Raw genomic sequence first — 13,772 nt, 5'->3', positions numbered from 1 at the left:
TGCCAAAGTGAAATGAACCGCCAACTTTTCCGGCATATGTTTTATGCAGCAAGTGCCCTTTCAGCTACAAACAAGTGTAACCACGCCTGTCCTACACCACCCAACCCGCTCTGAGCTGGGATCGAACCAGCGACCTTCCGCATGGGAGTCGGGTGCTCTAAGGATTCTAAAGACCATGGCCTCTAGCATCTGTCGCTAGAGCACTTTTAGAGGTCAGAGGAGTGAGGTTTACCTGCACAGCACTCACTAGCTGACGTCCGCTGCACTCACCCCCCTAAACCTCACTCCCATCCGGGTCACGGCACCAATGTAACTCCGCCGGTCCTACATCACCCAGCCGGCGACCTTCCGTATGGGAGTCGGTTCCTCTAACAAGGAGGCTAAGGACCATGGCCGTTTGTCGCTGAGGAGTGAGGATTACCTGCACAGCACTCACTAGGTGGCCTCCGCTACAAAAGCACTGGGAAACACCCATACACTCATGCATTCATACACACACTCTTACACTAATGCTGTGTTCACACTATCCTGTACTAAAATGGCGGCTCTTTTTATGCATTCCTTCCAATAAACAACATTAGTGTAGGCGACATCTAATGTAAATATCTATGCAGGGCTGCCTAGTGACTTTAGCTTCATTGCTAAACGGCTAACATGGATTTTATTGCAAGAGTAGCTGTGCTTCATGTGCTTTAGGACGGCTGAAAAACAGCATAGATTGGTTCGGCGCCATGTCTGGGTCCACTAGACCTATTCTGAGGTGCTCTGTGAGTTTAGAAACTTCTCCAGAAAGTATACCTGTAACTCAGGACACAAAGAACAAAGCGCTATGTCATAATCACACCTTTACAAGAGCAAGTTCATGATTGGTTAGTGTGGTGCGAATGTTCGCTAAAGTTCGCGCAAAACGCTCAACTTGGACCACTTCATTTGCACAAACTGTGTCATTGGTGCCACAGGATGTCTATTCACGTCTTTGCATTCACTTAACATGTAAATACCTGCGCTTGATGCTTCATCCGTGTCTGGTGTGAACGCACTATAGGGTTATTTTGTTTGCCCAATTCACCAATAGCGTATGCGTTTGGACTGTGGGGGAAACCGGAGGATCCAGAGGAAACTCACGCCAACACAGGGAGAACATGCAAACTCCACAGAGAAATGCCAACTGACCCAGCCGTAACTTGAACCAGCAACCTTCTTGCTGTGAAGCGACAGTGCCACTGAGCCACCTTCATTTCCATATATTCTAATTATATTTCCATACGCATAGATCTAAATTCAATTAATAAGGGTCAAGTTTTGTACCTCAAATCTATTAAGCCCAACATTTACTCTCCATTCACACAGGGCTTCAGGGTCAATGCGTGACAGAGGGTGTGTCTGAAGTCGGGGCTGACGCAATCGTCATAGCAGCGTCAGCCAATGAAATTAGTCAGCAATAGCCCACTGTCTGAACTGGTGTGTTTGCATACAGCGATCTCATTGGTTGACGTTTCCGTGAGCGCTTGAAAAGTTGTGCAAGTCCCAACTTCTGCAGCAAACAACGCCTGTGAAGTGGCGCCGATGGATCCACAATGCAGTTCGGCAACACATTACATCCCCCATTCAAAGTGAATGGGAAGCGTTAACGCCCCATTACTCCATATTCTTTTGCTCTGGCACCATCTGAATGTAATTTGTTTTATGGGTGTTACTTTTAATTTAACATTGAATATTACACTCTGTTTTAACTAAGAAAGAAGTTATAAGGTTAACAATGAAGATATGTCAACACAAAAGACAAAATTTGTCTTCATATTACATCATACACCGTTCCAAATTCAATTGAAAAGGGTCAAGTTTGTCTCAAATCTACTAAGGCCACCATTTACTCCACATCCTCATGCACCAGCTGAACGTAATTGGTCTCTGTAATAAGAAAGCACAGAGAGGAAGATTTCCATTAGGAGCTCCTCAAACAGCAGGCCGGCTCCACATGACCTGCTCACCTCATGCGACTGGAGCTCATCTAAACCTCGCTGGATGTTGTTATTCTGGGAGGAAGCTCTATTTCAATATTGATCAAAGTCTCCCTCTGCCTCTCTCCACAGATCACTACATGCCCTGACATGACAGTACGTGCTTATTACCCGCACAACATAGCTGATAATTACATTTGGCTATGTGGTTAGTCCAAAGTGGGTCACTTTAAATGATCCCCAGATTACATGTCTCTGAGCAAAAACACCTTGTTAATCGCTACTGAAGCACTTGTTTGAGAAATCACTGTCACTTCAGGGGTGCTCAGCTGGGTTTAGGTATAATTAAAGATCTTAGTTCGATTATGACCTTAATTAGATCGAATTGATCAAAAATCCCTGTTTATATGGTAGATTCTTTATCCGAAGTATGCTTTAAACGCATAAAAATCCGATTATTGGTGTCCATGTAGACGTACGCATTATTACAAATATCTCTCAGAGGTTAGTAAATTCAGAAATGGTCAGCAAAATGCTGTATTGTTTAATTTTCAGGTATTTGAGTGTATCAGTGGCCTTAGGTAATCTGTAGGTGATTATTTCAAACAATGAGCAATGTACATGATATCATGATTCATTATTTAGAGAAACTGAAATGAAAATCCTTTAGAGAAATCATATTAATATGTGACCAGTGGATTCTACTAAACTAATATTTTACAATAGCTGGGCTTCAATAACCGTGTTAATATACATTTAAAAGTATCACATGCCAAACGTGTGATTTAAAAATGGCAAAGCTTAAATAAAAACCCCTCAATGAAAAATAAAAGGTTTTAACATTCACTTGAGGTAAAAAAAAAAAAAGTTGAATGCAAATAATTAGAAATGGAAATGCATTTGCTGAATAAATTGTAACGTATGGAGCATTGCACTCATGTGATGCCATAATGCTTGCCTTGCTGACTGTCGGTTGCTAGGTGACCAATACTACAGTCAGTCACTCTAACATCTTGCAAACTTTGAAAAGATTCACATAAAAAAATTACACTTACCATCAAATTCAGCCTGTCCAACTCCGACAATAATGATGGACATGGGAAGCTTGGCAGCCTGATAAAAAAAAATAGAGTTCATGATCTGTATTTACATTTTTAATAAGGTAAAGAGTTATTAAGTGTTTGAAAGTAGACAGACGGATGGACGGACAGATAGATAGACAGACAGACAGACAGGTGATGGATAGATAGATAGATAGGTAGGTAGGTAGGTAGGTAGGTAGGTAGGTAGGTAGGTAGGTAGGTAGGTAGGTAGGTAGGTAGGTAGGTAGGTAGGTAGGTAGGTAGGTAGGTAGGTAGGTAGGTAGGTAGGTAGGTAGGTAGGTAGGTAGGTAGGTAGGTAGGTAGGTAGGTAGGTAGGTAGGTAGGTAGGTAGGTAGGTAGGTAGGTAGGTAGGTAGGTAGGTAGGTAGGTAGGTAGGTAGGTAGGTAGGTAGGTAGGTAGGTAGGTAGGTAGGTAGGTAGGTAGGTAGGTAGGTAGGTAGGTAGGTAGGTAGGTAGGTAGATAGATAGATAGATAGATAGATAGATAGATAGATAGATAGATAGATAGATAGATAGATAGATAGATAGATAGATAGATAGATAGATAGATAGATAGATAGATAGATAGATAGATAGATAGATAGATAGATAGATAGATAGATAGATAGATAGATAGATAGATAGATAGATAGATAGATAGATAGATAGATAGATAGATAGATAGATAGATAGGCAGATAAATAGATAGGCAGATAGGTAGGTACACAGGCAGGCAGGCAGGCAGGCAGGCAGGCAGGCAGGCAGGCAGGCAGGCAGGCAGGCAGACAGACAGACAGACAGACAGACAGACAGACAGACAGACAGACAGACAGACAGACAGACAGACAGACAGACAGACAGACAGACAGACAGACAGACAGATAGATAGATAGATAGATAGATAGATAGATAGATAGATAGATAGATAGATAGATATATAGGCAGGCAGGCAGATAGGTAGATACAGTAGATAGATTTTAACTGATTTGTTTAGCATTCTTTATATTGTTTTTAATTAAATATCCTTCTAATGTTTTATACTTTGTATAAATATTCGTAGTATTTAATAAAAGGCACAACATTGTGCCATTCAGCGTTATAATCCTGAATAAACACAAACACTGTTTTGTCATCGCTAACAAAATGCAATTAATAGTGACATTTCGAATTTTTAAGCAATTAAAATAGTAAAACATGAATTGATGAAAAAGTGTGATCATGTGCCTCAGAATAGAAGAGTGTCTGTGAAATGAAAAGTCTTGACAGTAGGTTCATTCAATTGTCAAATATACACGAAAATCATTTGCACACCGAGTCAGCAACTTAATTGAGTTGAATCAACAACCTAATTTGACTGGTTATTGTGATTATCCTGACATGGCATTATCCTATAAGGTTCTTTATTACCTTTGCATACATGGACAATGGAAATGCAATGTAATCTAATCAAAAGTTCTGAAGGGTGAGCAAAAGGAGCGGGAGGCGGAGCCAGACTTATCACCACGGCAACCGCTTCAGCCTACTTTGCCGCTTTCCCTCCAGAAATGTTGGACATATGAGAAAATGAGCATGAAAGCAAACACTCATCCTCGTGTTCATTCACCTTCTGCATTATTTATGTGCCCTCTAAGATGAGACCACATAGTTCAGCTGTTTACACCACAACAGGCAGAATAACACAAGTACATCTTGCATAAAAAACTTACTGCTAATATAATATGAAAACATATGAATTATAATGTAAACTGAGCCATAATTGTTTATTAACTCTTTAAATGTCGCCCCTACTTTCTGAACATAAACACAAAAATGACAAGTTTGACTTGAATGTGAATCTTCAACATTTGGTGCATGGAATTAAGCTTGGTCTCATTTTAAAGAAGACAGATGTCAGATTATAGCTAAGGTGAAAAAGAAAAAGTTTAATAAAACAAAAGTTATGAGCTGTGTTTAGGAAAACATATTATACAAATGATCAGGGCCGGCCCAAGCTTTCAGGGGGCCCTAAACAGGATTTTATTTGGGCCCCCTTGGCGCAAACTATATGGCAAATTATCATCAATCCTTGACTATTCGCACACTGTAATTCTAAAACGCATTATTGATTTTATTTGCTGCAATTTTACATCATCTATTTTTGTAGAATACAATACCACATTTTATTCTGCAGAAACCAAAGCCAGATGTAGTGTAGATAATCCCACTTTTTTTATGACTACTTGCTTCAAAACTAAACAGACACCCAAAACTTTAAGCTGAGCTGTAATAAAAGTTGACAGAAACAAACAAACAAACAAAATGTCTGAATGCAGACAATAATAAATTTATCACTCGTACTCGTAAAAAGGCTTTTCTTACTTATAGTTTTTGTATTGTTTCTAGTTCAAGTGTCTTTAAAAAATCTTAAAGCAAGAATCGTTTTTTAGATTAAAAATATTGTTTTCAGAAATGATAATTGAAAATGAGGTGATTTCTTTTCAGTAACACAAGCAAAATAATCAAAAGAGTTAAATAAAATATTCTTATTTTAAACCGAAAACAAATATTTTTTTACTTTCCCTAAGTAGCAGATTATTTAGCCTTTTTTGATAAAAACACCTACATGATTTTGAGTAAAAATCTGCCCTTTAACAAAATATTGTGTTTTTCCATTGACTAATGCATTTGTATAATCACCATTATCCATTGACATAATACATCCACAACCAAAACACCAAAACAAAAACGAAAGTCGTTTATTTTATGCACTCTTTGGGGCTCCCTGGTTGCCAGGATGGCCCTAAGCACCCGCTTAGTTCACTTATGGCTTGGGCCAGCTCTGCAAATTATATTACAAATTATAAGTTGAACTAAAAAAAAAAAGCTTTCAGTATGATTTTGTTTGGCTGCATACAGTTTCCACTGGTGACCATGTGAGCACCCCCTATTTCTGGGTACACTACCTGACAAAAGTCTCGTCGGTTATCTAGGTTTTAGGAACAACAAATAATAACTTGACTTCTAGTTGATCATTTGGTATCAGAAGTGGCTTATATGAAAGGCCAAGGCCTCTAGATTACACTTATTTTACCAAAATAAAATATGATCATGTCTTGATTAATAATTATTTTATTAGGACAGTAAGGTCTGACTTTGCTTAGACCAAAAAAGAAAGAAAAAAAAAAACCTTCAATGCCTCCTCATTTATTTTACCCCAGACATGCTCAATAATGTTCATGTCTGGTGACTGGGCTGGCCAATCCTGTAGCACCTTGACCTTCTTTGCTTTCAGGAGCTTTGATGTGGAGGCTGAAGTATGAGCAGGAGCGCTATCCTGCTGGAGAATTGTCCCTCTCCTGTGTTTTGTAATGTAATGAAGCACAAATGTCTTGATACCTCAGGCTGTTGATGTTGCCACCCTCTCTGCAGATCTCTCGCATGCCCCCATACTCAATGTAACCCCAAACCATGACTTTTTCTTCACCAAACTTGACTGATTTCTGTGAGGATCTTGGATCCATGCGGGTTCCAGTAGGTCTTCTGCAGTATTTGATGATTGGGATGCAGCTCAACAGATGCCTCATTGAAAAAATCCACCTTCTGACACTTTTCCAAATGATCAACTAGAAGTCAAGTTATTATTTGTTGCTCTTACAACTGAGATCGACAATATATTTGACAATATTCTTAGAGTAGACAAAATTGTAAAGCAGTAAAGGTAGTGATGGTATTTTTTTTAATTTAGCCTCTCATTTTTTTTACATGTGGATTGCTGTAGCAAAGTAATGCTCTGAGTAACCTTGTAGTAAATGAATAAATAACTATTGCTTAGTAATATCTATCAATATCTAGTTTACAGATCCTTTTGCACCCCCCAAGCTAACACTGTTTTTGAAAGTGATCATTTTTAAGCTCTATTTCCTGCGATGGCAGCCCAAAAATAATAACACAGTGTCTCCTATGACGTGTTCTGTAATAAAAATGTTCGTCTTTTTCCTCTGACAGGCTCGGAGACCAAATCTTAATTTTCTGCTCCACAGAAAACAACAACAAATAGACCGTTACTGACAGCAAGTGCAAGGTTTCTCCATCTTAAAGAATCTTAAAACAGTTTACAGCAGTCCTGTCAGAAACAAAACGCAAGGCTGACCCATTTATGCCACTGAATTCTGCCTTGATTGACGCCAATATATATATGAACACAAAAACACGCAAGCTTTCGAAACAAAAAGGGATTCTCAGGAGCCACAAATCACCTGCGCTGTTTCTTTACAACTAAATCCGTGTGTTCACATGCTGACAGCATTATTATCTGCTCTGGAGAGAGGCTAATGTATTGTCATCAGTGCCCAGCTGCTGTAGGAAATTATCATTAGGCTGAGAAAAGAAAGAGAATTAAATTAGCTTTTAGACATTTAAAGGAGCAGTTGGGCCAACAATGACTACTGTGCTATTATTAGGGTTACCACTTTCAAAACAAAAAAATAAGGGACGCATACTGCAGCGAGGGCCATATCCACAATAGCATGCCACAGAAGAGAACATACTAATGAACCTAATTTTAAAGGGTGGTGCTCAAAACACACCCAGAACTCATTTAGAGAATAAGCACAACCCTGTTAGACCATGCGCTGGTGCTCAGAGCGTATTTTTCCATCCTTAAAATAGCAGAAGTGGATTCGGACACGTCCTTAATGCTTTTGCGCCGTGAGCTTTAGACTTTGAGCTTAGATTGTTAATATAGAACCCAATATGTGAACAGCCCCTTACAGTTTTATGTTTTAATGTTTACAAAAACATTTTTGTGTAAAAAAAAAAAAAAGATTTCAAAACAGGAGGTTACCGTATAAATTTACTGTATTTATAGCAAACAAGTCATACGTTTATGCATATGCTCATGAATATACATACAGTTGAAGTCAGAATTATTAGCCCCCTGTAAATTTTTTCCCCAATTTCCGTTTAACAGAGAGATTATTTTCAGCTCATTTCAAAACATAATAGTTTTAATAACTCATCTTTAATCACTGATTTCTTTTTTCTTTTTTATAATGACAGTAAATAATATTTGACTAGATATTTTTCAAAATACTAGTATTCTTACAGTGACATTTAAAGGCTTAACTAAGTTAATTTGGCAAGTTATGCTGAGTTCAGACTGCATGATTTTCAAAGTCGTCGTGTCACAGATGTTTTCACATTGCTTGACTATCTGGGCTAGCGTTTTGTCGCTACTTTGTTTACACTGTAAAATGGATCTGCAACAGGGGATTTTACATTGCATGACTTTACAATAGGGAGAATCGCCGACAACTTCGTCCAAACTACGTCTCACAGCCAAAAACAAGTACTACTGTATATCTTTAGTAATTAACTACAAAACGAGAAAGAAGCCTTTAATGGGGTAGAAAATGTACATATTTGCTCACCTGGGTTTAAAGGAAATTAGCAATTTCTCCTCAACTTTCTTTTTTAACTTTCTGTATGAAACGTCAAACAGACACTAGTTTTTCCTCCATTTCGTGGGTCCAAATAAACCGAAAATGAGCGCTTTTAACTTCTCCCCCAGCCCCCTGCTGGCCAGCAGGCACACACATGCAAGTGAATGCTGCTCTCTCATTGGCTGTAGATGATCGCTGATGTTATTTTCAGTCAAAACTCAATTCACACAGCATGATTTGAATCGCCGACAGCTCCAGATATTCAGCACGCCAAATATCTCACAGGCATCGCCGACTCATCAGCGATTCTCTCAGATCGCATCTTTGATAGTTCATACTGTGTGACTGTCACTCACATGCACCGATTTGCCTGTGATTTCAGGCATTTGTCTGCAATTTCTCAAAACCTGTTGGCGAGCCAAAATCGGGGCTAAAATCATGCAGTCTGAGCTAGGCATTAGGGTAATTAAGAAAAATCTTTGAACTATGTTTTTTTTCCTGCAGACAATCAAAAAAACAAAAACTGCTTAAAGGGGTTAATAATAATGACCGTAAAATGGATAAAAAAACTGCTTTAATTTTAGCCGAAATAACACAAGACGTTCTCCAGAAGAAAAAATATTACGGGAAATACTGTGAAAAAAATAACTCCTGAATATGTCAATTGGAAAATATTTAAAAAAAACAAAATCACAGGGAGAGGCGAATAATTCTGACTTCAACTACATAGAATAATCTGTGCTATTGGCACATTTCTTTAATAAGCCTTGCTGTTCATTAAAAAAAAAAAACATTTTTTAACAGAGCGAGGAATTTTTCACAGTATTTCCCATAATATTTTTTCTTCTGGAGAAAGTCATATTTGTTTTATTTCAGCTAGAATAAAAGCAGTTTTTAAATTTTTAAACACCATTTTCAGGTCAATATTATTAGCTCCCTTAAGCAATTTGATTTTTAATTGTCTACAGAACAAACCACTGATATATAAAGGCTTGCCTAATTACCCTAATCTGCCTAATTAACCTAGTTAAATGTCTTTAAATGTCACTATAGGCTGAATACTAGTATCTTGAAAAATATCTAGTCAAATATTATGTGCTGCCATCAGGGCAAAGATAAGAAATCAGTTATTAGAAAAGAATTATTAAAACTATTATGATTAGAGCTTTTGGATTACTTTTGAGTAATCTTTTATTGGAGAACTGTAGGAAAATTATTATTTTTGCTTCTTTTTTTGACAGATACAACAAAAAAAGTCTAAAATGCAGACTTAATATACCGAGCTGTCAGTGTTTGCTGATAGTAACACTGAATAAAACAAAATTGTATCTTAAGATTTTAAAACACTCACTTAAAATTAAGCAAATTTAGAAAACTGTAATTCATTCAGTCATTTTTTTTTGGCTGAGTGCCTTATTCATCGGGGATCACCACAGCGGAATGAACCGCCAACTTATCCAGTATATTTGAAAAAGACAAACAAAAAAATCACAGGGAGAGGCGAATAATTCTGACTTCAACTACATAGAATAATCTGTGCTATTGGCACATTTCTTTAATAAGCCTTGCTGTTCATTAAAAAAAAAAAAACATTTGTAAAATGTTTCCTCCTGAGGAACATTAAGATGAAGATGAGCACATAATGACAGAATAATAATCTCAGCCAACTATTCTTTCACGCTTTCAGGTCTTAAGGAAATATATACTGCACAGATATTCTACTCGCCGCCATGACAGACAGTTTGTGGTTGAACTAATGATGGCCATGCTGAAACGAAGAGCAGAGAAAGCAGGACGGTGTCAGAACTGGCACGAAACATTGTCAGAGTGTGACTGACGACAGGAACTTCTATTATCAGTCACACAGCGAGCGGCTGCTTCAGTCTGACAAAAGCCGTCTTATTAATGAACCCCGCTGTCCGTCATGCGGCTCGTCAGATCTGATTGGCGGATGATGGACCTTTCGCATTCTGACTGGCTGATCACTCAGACCATCCCACATCCAACATGACAAATGTTGTTGTTTCTCATTATCATCCTCCGATTAGCCCTCACCCGTGCCTATTGTCAATGGTAATTACCATGTCAAATAAAAAAAGGCTGCATGTCTTCGGCTGACAGATGGGAGGATTCCAGCTTTCAATGCTAATTATCTAAGACAGAAAATGAATATGCGCGGCTCATTAGAGTCTGAAAGACACTTACAGAAATAGGTAACTCAAAACGAACATGCTTTCCTTTCTTAATGTGGAAAACTAAAGCAAAAATAGCTCCTTGCAGCCTGATCTCACGAGAAAATGTAATTACATTTTGTCAGTTTAGTGCAGGGGTGTCCAAAGTCAGTCCTGGAGGGCCGGTGTCCTGCTGACTTTAGCTCCAACTTGCTTTAACACACCTGCCTGGAAGTTTCTAGTATACCTAATAAGAGCTTGATTAGCTTGTTCAGGTGTGTTTTAATTAGAGTTGGAGCTAACCTCTCCAGGACACTGGCCCTCCACGATCGAGTGTGGACACCCCTGGTTTAGTGGCTTCACTAGAGAGATTTTTAAAGGAGGCGTGGCACCAAACCCCACCCTTAAACCCAATTGTCATTGGAGGATAAGCAAATCGTACCGGTGGAGGAGATGCTTTTTAAAACCACCGTGTCTTAATAAAAAAATTATTAAAACAAAAACAATTGAAAGTGACAACTAGATTATTTCATATTACTATCATTTTTTTGGGTGAACTACTTCTACTACTTTTAAGAGACCAAAATAAACATTATTACAGTCTATGGTTCAATGAAATAATTCATTCCTCCATATAGAAATATATGTAGAAATGTACATATTAAATAATTTTGGCTTTACCAAAGATAATTCAGACAATCTGATACATATATACTGCATAAAATGGCCATTTAACCATTAAAATTGCAAATATGTTTATATGCACATATTCAAATATATATTTTCCACCACATCCCAAAGGTGCTCTATTGGATTGAGATCTGGTGACTGTGGAGGCCATTTGAGTACAGTGAACTCATTGTCATGTTCAAGAAACCAGACTGAGATGATTTGTGCATTATGACATGGAACGTTCTCCTGCAGGAATATCCATCCATCCATCCATCCATCCATCCATCCATCCATCCATCCATCCACCAACCAACCCATCCATCCATGTCTATCTATCTATCTATCTATCTATCTATCTATCTATCTATCTATCTATCTATCTATCTATCTATCTATCTATCTATCTATCCATCCATCCATCCATCCATCCATCCATCCATCCATCCATCCATCCATCCATCCATCCATCCATCCATCCATCCATCCATCCATCCATCCATCCATCTATCTATCTATCTATCTATCTATCTATCTATCTATCTATCTATCTATCTATCCATCCATGTCTATCTATCTATCTATCTATCTATCTATCTATCTATCTATCTATCTATCTATCTATCTATCTATCTATCTATCTATCTATCTATCTATCTATCTATCTATCTATCTATCTATCTGTCTATCCATCATCCATCCATCCATCCATCCATCCATCCATCCATCCATCCATCCATCCATCCATCCATCCACCAACCAACCAACCAATCCATCCATCCATCCATCCATCCATCCATCCATCCATCCATCCATCCATCCATCCATCCATCCATGTCTATCTATCTATCTATCTATCTATCTATCTATCTATCTATCTATCTATCTATCTATCTATCTATCTATCTATCTATCTATCTATCTATCTATCTATCTATCTATCTATCTATCTATATGTCTATCCATCCATCCATCCATCCATCCATCAATCTATGTCTGTCTATCTATCTATCTATCTATCTATCTATCTATCTATCTATCTATCTATCTATCTATCTATCTATCTATCTATCTATCTATCTATCTATCTATCTATCTATCTATCTATCTATCCATCCATCCATCCATCCATCCATCCATCCATCCATCCATCCATCCATCCATCCATCCATCCATCCATCCATCCATCCATCCATCCATCTATCTATCTATCTATCTATCTATCTATCTATCTATCTATCTATCTATCTATCTACCTAACTATCTATCTATCTATCTATCTATCTATCTATCTGTCTATCCATCCATTCATCCATCCACCAACCAACCAACCAACCTTTCCATCCATCCATCCATCCATCCATCCATCCATCCATCCATCCATCCATCCATCCATCCATCCATGTCTATCTATCTATCTATCTATCTATCTATCTATCTATCTATCTATCTATCTATCTATCTATCTATCTATCTATCTATCTATCTATCTATCTATCTATCTATCTATCTATCTATCTATCTATCTATCTATCTATCAGATTTCTATATGTGTTAGTAGAGCATAATAGTTTAAATTATAAAAGTTTTTATTAAGTTATTTCTAAGATTAATCATTTGTATTAGATGCTGCTTTGGGGAACAACAACAAAAAGAACACTATACAAAAAGAAAAGTAGACAAACTTTTGGATGCTGCATCTTTGTGGTGTTTAGCAAACGTTAAGCGCAAAGAAACATACATTTTTTAGAAAACATATAGACATATTGAGAGACGCTAAACATAACTGACATATGATGCGGAGCTGACAAATAAACAGTGAAAACAATGTACTTTTTGCCTTAAACCCTTCTTTAACATAGCGCTATATATGCATATGCCACAGCGCACACCGGCGAAGCTGTCAGCTGTTGTGGGAAGTGAAGGGATGCTGTCGAAACACCCTTCCATCAAACAGGCCTTCAGTGGGCGAATGTCCGTTCCCCTACGACCTGTTTCTGAATGAACGAGGAGGACGAGAAGCAAACAGCTGCTTAGAGTAACAGCTTTTCTCATGAATGATGCATGCGTCTGTCCTCCTGAATCACCGCAGAGAAGTAGGTCAGTGTTTCTCTGAGGTTTCCGCTTCACACGCTGTTACTAAACAGCAGCTGAACATCACGCTTGCCCACAGCGCAGTAGATTACTTGTGAATAATAAGTTACTCACAACATGTTACTTGATAATATTTCTTTGTCAGTTATTGAATATTCAGTTGAACTCTTAATTATTTGCCCTCCTGTGATTTTCCCCCCCAAAAGATGTTTAACAGAGCCAGGAGTTTTTCTTAGTATTGCCCATAATATTTTTTCTTCTGGAGAAAGTCCTATTTGTTTTATTTCGGCTAGAATACAAGCAGTTTTAAAATTTTTAAACACCATTTTAAGGTCAATATTATTAGCTCCCTTAAGCAATTTTATTTTTAATTGTC

At 37.8% G+C, this 13,772-nt stretch overlaps 1 protein-coding gene across 3 annotated transcripts in view; it reads right to left on the bottom strand.

The window, feature by feature from the left end:
* cpne5b (copine Vb) overlaps nt 1–13,772 on the bottom strand; it is a 226,184-nt gene that overhangs the window by 3,935 nt on the left and 208,477 nt on the right. For all 3 annotated transcript variants that reach the window (XM_087272009.1, XM_087272008.1, NM_201028.3), the window contains 1 exon segment: nt 3,017–3,074. In XM_087272009.1, coding sequence (XP_087128135.1) covers nt 3,017–3,074 — 58 coding nt within the window.

The sequence above is a fragment of the Danio rerio genome, chromosome 11, assembly GCF_052040795.2.
Source record: "Danio rerio strain M-AB ecotype USA chromosome 11, GRCz13ab, whole genome shotgun sequence".
In the NCBI taxonomy this organism is placed as follows: Eukaryota; Metazoa; Chordata; class Actinopteri; order Cypriniformes; family Danionidae; genus Danio; species Danio rerio.
This window is presented reverse-complemented; position numbering and strand designations above follow the sequence as displayed.